Source organism: Chionomys nivalis, chromosome 1 (assembly GCF_950005125.1).
Source record: "Chionomys nivalis chromosome 1, mChiNiv1.1, whole genome shotgun sequence".
In the NCBI taxonomy this organism is placed as follows: Eukaryota; Metazoa; Chordata; class Mammalia; order Rodentia; family Cricetidae; genus Chionomys; species Chionomys nivalis.
The window spans coordinates 36,200,049-36,215,804 of NC_080086.1; the positions used below are offsets into that span (position 1 = coordinate 36,200,049).

Consider the following 15,756-nt stretch of genomic DNA (forward strand, 5'->3'; position numbering starts at 1 on the left):
TGGGACTCAGAGACGTGAACCCCGGGCACCCTAGAACATAGCCAGTGAACGACAGAATGGTGATTGAGTCCTGAGTTTTGTTGTTGTTGTTCTTAAGATTTATTTTTAAAAGTGTGTGTGTGCGTGCAAACATCAGTAAACATCAGTGCAAACACAGATGCCTGCTGAGGCCAGAGGCACCAGATTCCACGGAACTGGACTTACAGGAGGCTGTGAACCACTCAACATGGATGCTGGTAGCTGAACTCAGGTCCCCTGGAAGAGTACCATGTACTCTCAACTGCTTAGCCAGCTCTCTAGCCACTGAGGCTGGCTCTTAACTATCCAGTTATCCTCCTCTTCAGTTAAAGGAGGGACACAGGGGAGAGCAAGATGACAATCTAAAGTACAGCAAAAGTGTCGGCAATCTTTATTTGCAAAAAGAGGGGAATTCTATTGTCTTTATGGTATCATAACCCACAGAAGGCAAAGGCTAGCTGATCGCCATGGCTTCAGGGACACAAAGGTCCTTGTTCTTCTTGCTGGGATTCCCTGGTACCTCCGTGATAGCCTTTCAGCATGCACTGTTTTACTCATGTGTCATTCTCCTGCCTGCGTTCTCTGTGTTCTCCCGACTTCCCTCCTGTGGGCCACCTTGCCTCCCATACCCTAGCAGGTTCTTTATCCACCCACCCTGAGGGACTTCAGGGGAGATGCTTTCACAGAGGAACTCAGAGTTGTGGATCCCTCTGTCCTCGAAGGTGTCACCTCTAGCTCTTGTCCCAGTCAAGAACTTTAAACACACATGTCACCCACATCCATTAAGAGTGATGGGGTCAGGCAGGCTCAGGTACAAGGAATATTTCCTTCCCTATTTCTCATAAGAACATAAAATGAGTTACAGACAAGAGACCGATGGGCTCTATGCTCAGCCATAGGAAAGGAGCATCAGGGGGACAGTGAGTTCTAAACATCACCAATGAATAACTTTTCATTCAGTTCCTTCCTTACTTCCTTTTCTTTTTCTTTCTTTTTTTGGAAACCATACAAGCAAGCTGGACATGGCCACAAATGTCACACTTCTCGCCCTCTGTCAATCTTGCAATAGCCCAGTCTATGTTGTACCAAGGCCCCTGTGCTTTCCAGCTCCCCTGTAGTTGGAAGAGGCTGTGGCCCAGATTCCGAGCAGCCTTCAAGTGGAGGGGACTCATACAATTCCCAGAGAGCTCAGAGTTGACCTCCATCTCCCTTTCCTCCTCTCCTGTGACCCTGGAGGCCACCTGGAATATATGGCACAGCAGGGCTACCAGACAGGAGTCATTGTTCCCCCTCCACACTGCAGGGACATGAGACATAGGCAGCTAGGGTGGTTGGTGGGAAAGCTCGCGTTGTCTGCCTGGTATGTAACCGGAGTCAGGCTCAGCAGAGTAAGAATTACAGTCCTAGCTGTTGGGCATATTCCAGTTTTTAGCACATCTTATCCTACCTTACTTTATGTGACTCTTGACTCACTCAGAGAGGTGGGATAAGGCTTTGTTATTCCACAGAGGAGAAAACCAAAGCTTAAAGCAAAGCAGAATAGCCCTGAAGTGGAGAGAGCTATGTGGAGAATTCGGCCCTTGGCTCTTAGGTGGACTCCTTGTCCAAGGATCTTCCTACCTCTCAACTTAGAGCTGCTGTTTCCAACGTGAGTTTCTTGGTGATCTATAAGTCACTCGGTAGCTTGTGTAAAACCATCTTCTGCATGCAGCTAGCTGAGCAACAGTTAACCTCTTACCTTTCCAGTCGACTTGGTTCCCTTCCAGATGCAGAAGTAGCAGATGGTCCAAGCGGCCAGGAGACACAATGCCAGCTCCCAACGGAGGTTCCCAATGTGCTCAATGCCATCAGATATAGCCAAGACTCGGCGTCTGTAGGGAGAGGGTGGGAGTCACTAGACTGAAGATGTCCCATTGTGCCCCTACCTGGGGCAGAGCCAGACCAATAGCAGAACAAGGATGGGCTGTCCTCCAGTATGACCACCCACTACCCTCTGTCATTCACTAACTGTGAGACACCAGACTGGGCAGGAGGCCTCTGAGAAAGACAAAACCCAACTGGTGGTTTTGTGGAACCATGCCATGGTTAAAAAATAAGGGAAAAAAAATCTGTGGCACAATGGACTTAGGAATTACCCCATCAAGTCTGGTATATCTAGGAGACTGCCCTGCTATAATAAATAGTCTTTAAGAGGAGATTACATATTGCTTCCATGCTGAACTCAAGGGTGGCCACAGCACTATAGAACATGTGTCAAATCAGAGAGAAGCGTCCAGAGCCAGGTGCCATGGCTCTCCAGCTCCCTTTTCTTCCTTTGCTGTGATTATGGAAGAGTGTCATGGTGAGGCTTCTAGTGCTCCATTCCCAAAGGACCGCCCAAGACACAGTGCAAGCAGTAAGTCATCTGCACACTCACATCTCTGTCTGGAGTACTGGTTACTGCAACATAACTCAACCAATCCTTGCTGCTGCGGGAGCCCCTGGAAGCTTCCTGGGAGAAGGAGTGTAGGGTCTACACTCTGAAGGGAGGAGTGGAGACGTTCTGGGTCAAGTGAAACCTTTAACCTATAGACACGAGTGTGGTGCATTTGAGGAACAGAGACACAGGGCACAGAGAGCAGACGGAATGGTGGGAGCAGACAGAGGAGGGATCCGTGACAAGGGAGAAGAGGACCCATGCTAAGGGGGAGGGGTGCCCATACCAAAAGGTCACAGAGCAGCGAGGATAACAGATATGCCATAAATGTCTCCACCATGGCCTTCTGCAAGGGCCCATCAATTCTTCAGAGCCGACGCCTGCCTGGCTTCCAGAGCCCACCCCGGGGCTGTGTTTCTTTAAAGTCAAACTTGCCACGCTCCATATTGTGTCCAACCGTGGCACCAGCACAAACCCCCTCTACACTTGCTCCACGAACCCCATTCTGGCTGCCAAGCCACCCCCACCAGACGGTGCCAGTCGCCTTTAGTGCTCTGAGAATGTCCCCAGAGAAAGGAACTCCCATCCCACCAAGCATGAAAGCCACCCTCAGTGTCTGTCTCCCTGGGAATCAGTTCGGGTCTGATTCTGCATTAATTACTCAATGACACCAATTAGCACTGGTCAGCAGGCTCCCTGCAGCCCCAGCCCCTGCTGGAGAGATCAGGCAGGCCCCCAAACAAAATCAAACTGTGGGCAGCCATGGGGTTACTAGAAATCAGCTCACGGCTGGAAGAAACAGGAGCAACCCTCAGCACACTTCTCCTAGGGCCTACTATGTGCCGGGCACTACCTTCGGTTCTGAGAATAGAAGGTCAGTATGTTAACTAGCCTAAGCTGGGCAAAGAAAGAGTGCAAGCTAAGTAAGAAGAAAGGAGCCGACTGTCCAGTCCCAACAACCACGGTTCTTGCTTCTAATACTTTAGCAGTCTTCAACTTGAATTCATTGGAAGATCTCACAAAGACCTTAAAGAAAGTCTAGCGTGGAAACTAAGAAGCATCTTTGCCCAGTAGATCCCTTAGAGTACTGGACCAGGCCCTCTGTGGACTTCTTACCAAATGAAAGGTTTGGATTCAGAGAAGCAGACCCCAGCAATGGAGAAGAAAGTGACAGTTGCTATCTGAGTCATTTTCAACTTTGCCATTTTCTTTACAGGAATTGGGGGAATGAAATCTCCTCTCCCTTCTTCTCCTGGCTCAGGTATATTTACCCTTCAAAGTATGTCTTAAACATAATTTCGTATAGGAAGTTTTTTGGGCTCCTGTAGCAGAAAGGACAGGCTGAGTTTTGCCACAATAACAAGCATCCCCCCAAAGATCTCAAAGGTGGAAAGCAACAATATTCTTTCCTTGCTCCTTTGAGTTGTTACTGCAGGGATAGAATTTCTCACTAGAAATGTCATCACTCCCTAAACTGTGCATGTAATTTTGGGGTGCCCAATGATTCTCCTGTCTGCATATTAGGAACCCAGTAGTAGGTGTAAATCTATTGTCGTATAAATTGCTACTCTAAACACCCCAAAGGGCAGCCCTTTAATTGGAAAGGAGGATACACCTATACAAGACCCTCTGACTAGTCAAGGTTTGGGACAGCTCATGAAAATCATACAAATTACACAGCTAGTAGGTGTGTGTGTGTGTTTTCTTATTGGTGGACTTATCTGATGAACTGGGGATCTGAAGTTTTAAAACACACAGGGACAGAGAGAGGAAAGACAGAGTAGGCTTGCTAGGAGTGACCTGGCAGAACACCCCTCTTCACACTGTGGAAGCTACAAGCCTCAGAGGCCTCTGGCACCTCCTTACTTAACTAAACAATCTCATTTTCCAACTGGGAAGCAGTAAATAAAAAGCCACAGGGGATGAACTGCTCTTTTGTTCCATCAGACTCTATTTGAAAACATCTTCAAACTATTTTCTTTACATTGAACCAGTGCTGATTGTCACCCAGAAGGTTCTGGAGAAAAGTGGTCTCAGTAGAGATGGGGTTCTCAGCTTGCTGGGCTGTGGGGTTGTTTTGAAACCCACAAGGGCAGCTTTTGAGAGTGTGGGGGCTGGGGCACTCCACAGCAGAGACTCGGGGAAGGCACAGCTCTTCCTGGGAAAAAGCTTTCTTAATGACCCTCCCCCATAAAGTGCTGGAGCACAAGAGGCAGTTGAATGAGGAAGAGCCTGCTGCCAACATGCTGGCGGCAAGGACCCAGGACCGGACCTCTGGACACTGTGCCCGGAGTGGATGAATTCAGCACTCAGGACTAGCCAGAGCTGCTTGGGGAGATGAGTGTATGCAAGTCACATTAACTGAGCACTAAGCAATGGCACTGGAATCGATCCAGAGAGCTCCTGTTAGCATCTTTCTGGAGACTTCCACCTGGAGGCTGAGACCTCTGCCTAGAGGGATAGGGACAGGTGTCTCCAGCCCTTGGCACATAACAAACAAGCCCAGCTCTATTTCCAGCCAGGTGCTCTACCTTGATTGGAAACATCACCTCTCTGGGCCTCAGCTTTCTCATCTGTAAAAAGGCATTGATGGTACCTCCCTCCAAAGGCTGCTCAGGTATGAGATCATCTAACCCATCCCATGAACCTTGAGGCAGGGACACATTATTAATGCTTTAAAGATGGGAAAATTGAGGTACAGCCAGGTTAAGGAACTTGGCTAGAGTCACATCAGCAAGTGATGGAGTTTGGGTAGGAACCTGGAAGCCACCACGCTGCCCCTTGGGTCTCCCAGAACCCCAACATCATGACTACATTCATTACTAACTCTAGCTCCCATCCAGAGCTACTGCAAGGATCACTACATTCAAGTGCTTACTGAGCACCATAGGGATAATGGGTGTTGCGTCAAGTCTAGAGGTCCCGTAAGAGCTCAGGACCCAGTAGGAAAGAAAATTGCCCTGAAGAAAACAGTGAAGCCTCAAGGCACAGTGGGACACTGTCACTAAGGTCAACACCAGTATCAGAATGTGGGGGTAGCTGGAGGTACCGAAAGGTTGGAAGAAAGCAAAGAAGGCAGAGAGAAAGAGAGAGAGAGAGAGAGAGAGAGAGAGAGAGAGAGAGAGAGAGAGAGAGAGAGAGAGAGAGAAAGCCTGTGCTGCCAGTGTGGAATCAGAGCTGCAGGGGAGGCAGAGCATGTGCCTTACAGTATGTGTATCCCACAAGGGTGGTGGGAGCTGAGAAGAGTCTAAAGAGGGGTGGTTCCCTATTAGGTGAGACAGGTGCTTCTGGAAACCCAACTCCAGCTGTATCAGGAAGAACAAATTATAAAGACGCGGCCACGTGGGGTGCCCGGTGCAGACTTCACCTTTGGGAAGCAAACGGGTGCTGTTGGGATCACGGTAGGAAGTGTTGGGCATGTTGGGTGAATGAGTTCGAAAGTGGCAGAGGCAGAAGGTAACTGCCTGAAATATGTGGGCCATGGACCCCTCAGATGAGGAGGGAAGAAGACCCAGAGGAAGGGCAGTGAAACAAGGGAGGCCGACCAGGGGGAAAGCAGTGGCTGACCATCATTCTTTAAGACAGGACGGTGTCCTAGATTTCTTTCTATTTCTGTGACAAAACACTATGACCAAAAGCAATTTGGAGAAGAAAGGGTTTATTTCATCTTACAGTTTGTCGTCCACCATGGAAGGAAGACAGGAACTGAAGCAGAGGCCATGAAGGGGTCCTGTTTCCTGGTTTGCTTCTCATGGCTGGCTCAGCCTGCCTTCTTATACAACCCAGGTTGACCTACCCAGCGTTGGCACCACTCACAATGGGCTGGGCCCTCCCACGTTAATGATCCATCAAGAAGATGTCCCACAGAAATTGCCTTCAGGCCAAGTCAAGGCCGAGAGCCTCACTCTGCGGATAGACCCATGGCGAATGCATCGGAAGAGAGCCCTCCGTGAGGCGGCTCCTTCAGGGAGCAGAGCTCTTGGCTTAGAGGAGCACAGGAGCTAAAGGGACATACAGCGAAAAGGCTGTCAGAAAAGAGGCCATGAGGTAGGAAAGAGTTCCAGACACAGGAGGGTGAGGCAGGGGCAGGGGTGTGAGAGGAGGGATGGGAAAGACCTCTCCACAGAGAGAAGGAGGGTGAGAGGAACGAGGCCCGGAGCATATAGTGTGCTTCCCTACTAGAGACTGAGGGAAAGGGTGGAAGGAACTGACAGTGGAGCATATAGTGTGCTTCCCTACTAGAGACTGAGGGAAAGGGTGGAAGGAACTGACAGTAGAGGGGCTGCGACAGGTGCTGTGGCTAGGGGCACCCATCTTGCTTCATTTTGTCTTCACAGCAAACAACTCCTGCCAGGGAGCTAGCGCCATCATCCTCTATGTTCATGGAGCATCGACTCTTGACCCCGCAGATGCCAGGCCCTTCCGTAAAGCATGGTGAAGCATTTGTACAGAACTTGGCACAGCCTGCTGCCTGCTCTAAACCATCTCTCAAGTACAGATAGCGCCTCATTGGCACAGGGCTCTGAACAGCTGATCTATGCTGCTTAGGGACTGATGACTGGGAGAAAAATCAATACTTTCAGGACCAATGCAATTCTTTTTTTCTTTTTCTTTTCTTTCTTTCTTTTTTCTTCCTTTCTCTTTTTTTTTTTTTTTTTTTTTTTTGGATTTTCGAGACAGGGTTTCTCCGTAGCTTTTGGTTCCTGTCCTGGAACTAGCTCTTGTAGACCAGGCTGGCCTCAAACTCACAGAGATCCGCCTGCCTCTGCCTCCTGAGTGCTGGGATTAAAGGCGTGCGCCACCACCACCTGGCTCTTCCTTTTTTTTTTTTTTTTTTTTTTGAGTATCTTCAGTCTGTGATTGAAACCTGAGATTCAGAACCCAGACATAAGCACTGACTGCACTCATGAAAGGCCCGGGCTGGTGAGGTAACTGCCCAGGGTGGGATTACAGGATTGGAATCAAGTTCTTTGGCTGATACCAGCTACCTGGTGGAGACCTACCAAGGGAAGGGTGTCTTGGGCTTCGATATTCTGTCTTTGAGGGTTTAAAGGAATTATCTGGAATTCCCAGTGTGTTCCTTTAGCATCCCTCTCCTGTACCTCTAGATGGTCCACCTACCCAGTGTGTTGGCTCTGGGAAGAAGGCAACAGTCTCTGAGGATGAAGTGGATCTGACCAGAGACTGCAGAGTTGGAGACCAGCACTTGCCCCCTTCTCTCATTCTGTCCCTCCCTCCATTAGAGCCTGAGCAAGGCCATGCAAGGAACAGCTCCCATCCTCCCCTGGGATGCCTCATCTTCATGTCCCGCACGGAGCCTGGAAACAGATCACCTTTCTTTAACCTGCCATGTGGGAAAGTGCTGGCAGGAATGTGGAGACGGCCTTAAAAACTGGCGCGAAGGGCTAGGCTATAAATAGCAGTGCTGGTCTCCCAAAGCAACCAACTACAACAACAAAAAAAGGCCTATCACCAAAACAAGTGTGCTTCCCTGGCCCCTTTGGGGAGCCAGGGCTGCCTCCTGGATTCTACTGCCCAGATTCTGCTCACACTCTTCCGGGAACGAACTCAGCTCTCCCACTCTTCCCATGCCTGGGGGCTCTAACAGTGTCCACAGCCCAGCCCCCCACAATCAAGCTGAAATAGAAAGTGAGACTCTCCCTCCATGTGAATGCCTTGTCTTGGGGGGCAGCCAGATCAGAAGTGTATCTTGTAGGCGGCTTTAGAACCCCCAGAATCCAAGAGAAAATACACAGTCAAGGAAAGAACTTGGTATGGGGCTGCCTCTAGTTTCTTCGGTCTCTCCATAGACCCTTGCTGATAGCTAAACAAGTCTTCCATCAGCTCTCTGCTTGTCTCCACTCTGCTGCTTCCTCTTCAGGGAGTCATCTTCTCAATTCCCCCAAGCTCACAAAGCTTTACCCACCCCACACACTACAGTTCAGACAGCACAGACCACCCTTCGTCCCTCCTTGTTCCCATTCCCACAGCAGGGCCATCCACATATGGTGCTGACATGTAGCACTGTGTGCCAGGTGTGTGCACAGCTCCCTGGAGGGTCAGAGAGAAAATTCTTGAGGCTTGGCAAGGCATCTATCTCCATTCCAGCCACCAGCTCTGTCCCTGCAGTGTGGGTGCTGCCAGGGGTAATCTGCAAATGAGTGAGCGTGGCTCTCTTCCAATAAAACTTTATTTACAGAAACAGGGACTTGGCCAGTAGTTTGCTGACCCCTGTGACTTCTCCAAGACACTCTGAGTTCCCAGCCCACAGTGGAACCTCATTCAGGAAAACACTGCCCACTCCAGACTTCCTGAGCGACTCTCTTAGAAGGCCTGAAATAAAGACCCCAATCACTGTTTTAAAGGCATCCTTCAAGGGGATGCGAGCAAAACCACAGTAAGGCCCACTCCCCAGCCAGCAGGATGGCTGCAATGCAAAAGGCAGAACATAACAAACATCACTAGAAGCAATAGAGTCTCATAAATCATAGAGCTGCAGCATAGATCTTTGGGGAGCAGAGTGACACTTTTGTAAAAAGTTAGACACAAAGACCTAACAATTCAGGCTAGCAAAGTGGTCCAGCAGGTGAAGGTACTTGCCATGCAAACTTGATGGGCCAGATTCAATCTCTGGAACCACGGCGTGAGGAGAGAACTGACTTTTTTTGAGATAGGGTTTCTTTGTTTAACAGCCTTGACCATCCTAGAACTCACTCTATAGACCACCCAGAAGCAGAAAACATAGACTCAGCCACAAACACAATTTTTCCAACAGCATTTAGTCCTCACAGCCCCATGGAGAAGCCACTCAAACACTCATCAACTTACAGACACCAACAAATGTTCATATCACATAGATTTTATTATTTTAATAAAAGGAATGAGGTGCAGGGTGAGGATTCTTAACCCCAAACCCAAAGTGCTCCAAAATCAGAACCCTTTGGTGTGGCAATTTGACATTGGATGTAGAAAACTCCACACCTGGCCTTACAGAAACAGGTCCATGTAAAATCCAGACATTCTAGGAGCATTGTACAAAGTTACCTTCACTCTGTCTGTATCAGCTATGTAGGAAACATAAATGATTTTGCATTTAAACTTGGAGTAGATATTCCAAAAGTTAGAGGGGAGAATTACGAAGTCTGAAACACTTCTGTTCACTGTCTAGCAGTGCAGATGAAGAACATCCCTCCTGCACTGAGTCTGGATGTAACTTTACAGACAGACCCTCAAGACAGTTACATGAAAGAAGCTAATTACCAAAGACCCAACTCCATTTCTATACTCTATCTAGAAGAGGTAAGTTCACAGAGACAAAACAGATGAAAAGCAGCTTGGAGGCAGGAGCAGACACACAGTAGACAGCAGAGACTAGCCTGGAAATGGGAACAGTCTAAGCCTGTGTTGTGATGTTTCCCTCTGGAAGTTTACTCAAGACAACTGAACTGTGTGCTTAAAACGGTCTCAACTTACAGCATGTAAACTGTACCTCAACAAATCTGCTGAACTGTTCAAGAGGAAGTGCCCTCCCAAGTTTCTGCTTTTCCAAGGCTGTCCCAAACTGTCTGAGGTTGTCTCCAACTGTCTTGAGGTTTCAATTACCTATGGTTTGCCATAGTCTGAAAATATTAAATGGAAAAATCCCAGAAATAAACAACTTGTAAGCCTTCAATGGTATGTCACTCTGAGTAGCACAACAAAATCTCACTGTACAGCTACCATCTTGTCTAAGACTGCCCCTTTGATCAACGCCTCCACAGTCCATATGCTACCCGCCTGAGACGCTACCCTTATTTTCCTTAACAAGGATCACAAAGTGCAAGATTGTGACTTTGTCATAGTGTTATTATTTGATGTTACTATTAGTTATTGCTGTCAATTACTGTTCCAAATTTATCCAGTAAACTTTATCACAGGTCTGTAGGGAAAAACACAGTATCTGTAGGGTTCAAATTTCCTGTGGTTTTGGAACTCTGTGGTTGAGAGAATGTCCTTTAAGAATAAGGGGGCTACTATAATTCTAGCATTGGGTGTGACATGGACAGAACCCCAGAAACTTACGCTTGTCATTTGTTTTACAACCATCATTCAGAAGAAGTATAGGTACCACACGCACGTTTGACTCGCTGTGGGGGGTTGAATGAGAAGGTTGCCCATAAGCTCATGTGTTTGAATATTTGTGAGATGAGGCTAGTTAGTCTAGCAGTGGGCACATTCGAGACAGTAAGGACACAGAGACAGGTCCCCCAAAGCCTGCTCCTCCTTGGGAGGAGTGGATAGAGTTCTAAAGGCCCAAGACAAGGACACCCAGGGAAGACAGAGAAGCAGAGGACTGCATAGGGTCTCACTGTAGCTCCATGATGAAATCTGTTCTCATGCCTGGGACCTCAAGGTTGTTTGTCTGAAACCAGGATCCTTCTCCTACCTCTTCAGCAGGACTAGGGGAGCTCAAGGCACTGCCCAAGCCATAGCTTTGCCCATAATTGCTCTGCACTAGTGAGCAACCGTAAGCTCGGGAATACTCAACCTCTTGTGCTCCAGTCACTCATAGAGCAGGTTTTACATAGAGGCTGGTAGAGAGCCACAGTTGTGGTGGCCAGACAGTAGTCAAGAGACACACAGTCAATGGCAATGAGGAGTGGGGTCTGCCAGAGACCACCTCTGCCCTGTTCCTTCCTGCCTTTGACAGTTAAATAGAATGTGAGGGTGGGAAGGCTGTTGGGAGCGACAGGAGCAGACGAACCAAGAGGAGCCACCATGCCAGCTTCCATACCTCACTGAATACAAAGACTATTCCAGGGACAACGGCTGCATCTGATAAAACTGATGACAGCCAGGAACACCCAGAGAGAAAGGAGGGCTAGACACAATTACCAAGCATCCTGGAGCTGTGTGTGACACAGCACACCAGGAGTACTGCTCACTTACCCCCGAACCTGCAGGCTGACTTCAAGCTGTAGCCCTGTCCCATTCAGAACAGAGACAGGATAGAACACACATCTCTAAGCTGGGAACAAACCTCAGGCCCCAAGTCAAAGCACGGTTTATGAATGTTCACTATTTCCACACCCTCTAAAGCTGAGCATGGTAAGCAAAACAGTCATGAAACCAGGGGTATCTCCACAGACACCATGTTATAGAGGAAGAACCTGAGGGTCTGAACTACTTCCTCAAGGTCTATGAAGGAGCCGTGGGTGGCTCAAGCTCTGGGGACCCCTCCCTATTCTGGATGTCATTCATCTGCCCACTCAGTGGGAGGACCGTAGAGCACAAGGGAACAGAGGTGTGTGTGTGTGTGCATGCAAATCTTGACAGTGTAATATGCTTTTATAATTGTTAAAAAAAATCTGAAGTCATGATGGAATAGACATCTAAGCCACTCTGCTTCTGACCCTGCACTAAAGTCATTTATCCCCTGTTGCTTCCTGCCACCAGTGAGAGGGCCACAAAGGGCACGGCAGAGTTGGCATCAGCTCACCAGCTCCCATCTTCCCAATGGGTAACATTTAGGACTACCCTCACACTCTACTTCTGGCCCAGTTGGACACTGAGGAACTTTTTCAAGTCGCTTCCTACAGGAGCCCCTTAGAATCTAAGAAAGACAAATCACAAACACCAGGTGTGTTTGCTCAGTACAGATGCTGGAGCCTTTTGTGAGTTTCCTCCTGCCTCCCTCTCTCCCTTTCCTACTTAATGAAAATCTCCCAGGACTACCGGCACAGGGTTGCTGTCAGACTCTATGTGGGAAGTATACGCTGGTCAGACACCGTGCTGAGATACGGTGGGAAGTTGACAATGCTTCAGGTGCAGCAGAGAAGAGTGAGCAATTGCAGGAGGACCTAAGTGGTGATCAGAGGCTCTGACCTAGCTTAGAGGTGCTGCAGACAAGCTCCTTAACCTCTGACCTCTTTATTTCCCGAGACATGCTGGCAGATGTCAGCCTTGCAATAATTCTCTGATCAGGAAGGAGCAAGGTTAGATAGCTCTATGGTAGTAGTAGGGTACACAGTTGGGACTATCTAAAAGTAACCCCTCCTTCCCTACTATAGCCATCAGGATATAAAAGAGGACCAACGTGGGATTGCCCTCTGTATGCTACAGATATGTTTTATTACCATTGGTAAATAAAGAACCTGTTTGGACTGATAGCTTAGTAGAGTAAAGCCAGGTGGGGAAAATAGACAGAGATATAGAGAGCAGAGAGAAAGTAGGTGGAGTCAGGAGATGCCATGTAGCTGCTGAAGGAGAAAGATGCCAGCCACCAGTCAGAAACTTACTGGTAGGCCACAGCCTTGTGGTGATTCACAGATTAACTGAAATGGGTTAATTTAATATATAAGAGTTATCTAGAAATATGCCTAAGCTATTGGCCAAACAGGGTTGTAATTTATATAGTTTCTGTGTTATTATTCAGATCTTGGTGGCTGAGAAATGAATGAGCAGTCTCTGCCTACATAACAGCACACCAACGTGAACCAACTATATCCACATAAAACACACACACACACACACAGAGGGGGCTGTTAAGCACAGCTTCATGGTAGCAGCGTTTTCTCCATTGGGCACTGTTTGCTAGAAACAAGCAGAGGCATGACTCCTTTAAGAGAAGGCTTCCTGACTCAGCAGTAGCAGCAAAAACTGTGCAGCTCAGCTGGGCGGTGGTGGTGCACGCCTTTAATCCCAGCACTCGGGAGGCAGAGGCAGGCAGATCTCTGTGAGTTCGAGGCCAGCATGGTCTCGTCTACAAGAGCTAGTTCCAGGACAGGAACCAAAAGCTACAGAGAAACCCTGTCTCGAAAAATCAAAAAAAAAAATTGTGCAGCTCCTTTAAAAAGACTTCCTGGTTTGTGGTAGTTGCACAAACAACTCTGGCTCTTTCAGGAGACTGAGCATTTGAATGGGATTTGTGGGCATCATGCTGCAAGTTACTTGGTGACAGCCATGGACCAGCTGCTTACCAGAGTTGAGATGGTGAGTGAGGGTCCCAGAGCTGGTGGTAAAGGTACCACTGCCATATTGGAAGACTGAGAGAGGTGAAGCCAGCATCCAGTGCCACTGAGACCAAACTGATTACCATTTTAAAAGCACTCCTGGTCAGAAAATGATTATGGATATGCAATAAAGACAGGTTCATGCAGAAATAAAATAAATCTCTGAATGGGTCACAGTGTATTTTAAAAAACATATGTAGGGGAGAGAGAGAGAGAGAGAGAGAGAGAGAGAGAGAGAGAGGAAAAAGAGCATAGAGAGTTATAAAAAGAAAGAAATAATTTAAAAAATAAAACAAAGTCTTTAAAGAGACAGAGTATGGACAGTCATACATTAAAAAGTAAAGAAAAATAAGACACATTGATGGAGGAGGGTCATCTGTTTATTTGTTACTTTCATTGGTTAATAAAGAAACTGCCTTGGCTTTTTGATAGGGCAGGATTTAGATAAGTGGAGCAGACAGAACAGAATGCTGGGAAAAAGGGAAGTTAGGTCAGACACAATGGAGCCAGCTGCCAGGTCAGTCATGCTGAATCTTCCCCCGTAAGCCACCACCTTGTGGTGCTACACAGATTATTAGAAATGGGTTTAATCAAGATGTGAGAATTAGCCAAAAAGAGGCTAGATATAATGGGCCAGGCAGTGTTTAAAAGAATACAATTTGTGTGTTGTTATTTCTGGGGCAAAGCTAGCCATGCGGGAGCAATCTGGGAGGGAAGCGGCCTACCGCTCCCATCACTACAACACATAGATAGAAAATACATGATGAATCTGGTTATGTTTATTATTATGTTTGTTTTAAATTTTTAACTGTGAATGAGCTAAATACAGAGAGACATTTCATTTTATGGGGTGCTATGCTAAACTAACATATATATCTTAAAGGTATCTTGACTTCAAAATTTGCGTCTAAGGATATGTTGCTTTGCAAGAGAAGTTCTGTGGGGTTTTTTTTTTCACAGAGTATAGAAAATTTTGGATTTCTTACCAGCTATGGTTTGATCAAACAAGACCCCCTGAAGCAATGGCCCAGATGGTCCAACATCCATGACAGCTTCAAGACTGCTGGCTGAGATGAACCTATCACACAGGATACCCCATGAAAGACCTGATTAACAGTCAGCAATCAGCAGGAAGTAGTCTAGAAAACAACATCCAAATTCCCCATGTTTGTTTACATTTAAAAGGGGATATACTATAGAGATGAATATTTTGCATTGGTATGGATCTTGGTTTATTGACACAAATTTAAGGTCAATTTTGTTATAGGTTTATTTATGCTCTTGATTAAGGTATTGCATTTGTGCGGCTCATTTAAAAATGTATGTATAAGTAAGAAATACAGGTTAATAATAGTCGTCTATAATAGTCAAGCTTATAGTCATGTCAGTTAGGTTTTATAGATGTACAGACATAAACTTCAGGTGGATAGGTATTCTTCAAACCTTTCAAATACCTACATATATGGTATTTAAGTGTTTTAAGAACATAGATTTTTCACATGTCTGTTTCTGGGAGCACCAATTACTTCAAGAGGATGATGGGCATCAAAGAGGCTTCTTAAGGAGTTTGTTAGCTATTTGGGCAAGAAACTGCTCTTGTGTGGATTGCTTGATGGTATGCTGTGTGAACTGGGCATGCAGGACCCATAGAAAAGTGACTGCTGAACATTCCAAAAGAAGGTGAGATGATCGTTTGGGGTTCCTGCTTCATGAAAGAACTGCCAGACATTTTGCAGGACACAGAAGAAGCATCTGATGAACTTTGCCATCACAAATTTCTTGCATCATGAGAAAGTCTGCTGGATACTATGGGCCTGTAGGCTAAAGATGGATGCCCCAATGTTACAGAAGAACTTTGGGTGACTGTCCAGGCAGCAAGATGTCTCTGTCAATTCTGAAGTTTTGGAATTTGCTTACAATGCACTTCCTGTTTACTTAATATATCCTTCTGGTGTCTTTGAAGAATTGAAAGCAGATATAGTTTTCCTTAGTTATGATAAAAGATAAAGAAGATATAAATATTGTAACTGTAATTCTTGCTTGATACCTTTTTTGTTATATATAATTTTACTATGTTAATGTTGAAAACTGTCCTTTTTATTTAGACAGCAAAATGGAGATTATGTGGGATTCTCCTCTGTATGCTATGAATATATTTTATTATCATTGGTTAATAAGGAACCTGCTTTAACCAGTGGCTTAGTGGAGTAAATCCAGGCAAGAAATCTGAACAGAGATATAGAGAGAAAGTAGGAGTCGGGAGATACCATGTAGCTGCTGAAGGAGACAGATGACCAGAACTTTACCCAGTAAGCCACATCATTGTGGTGA

General features: G+C 46.7%; 1 protein-coding gene across 1 annotated transcript in view; it reads right to left on the reverse strand.

The window, feature by feature from the left end:
- The window catches only part of Slc6a11 (solute carrier family 6 member 11), a 120,889-nt gene that overhangs the window by 86,344 nt on the left and 18,789 nt on the right, over positions 1-15,756 (reverse strand). Inside the window, exon 5 of the mRNA XM_057767061.1 lies at positions 1,757-1,889. Within this exon, the coding sequence (XP_057623044.1) occupies positions 1,757-1,889 (133 nt within the window). The remainder of the gene's footprint in view (positions 1-1,756; positions 1,890-15,756) is intronic.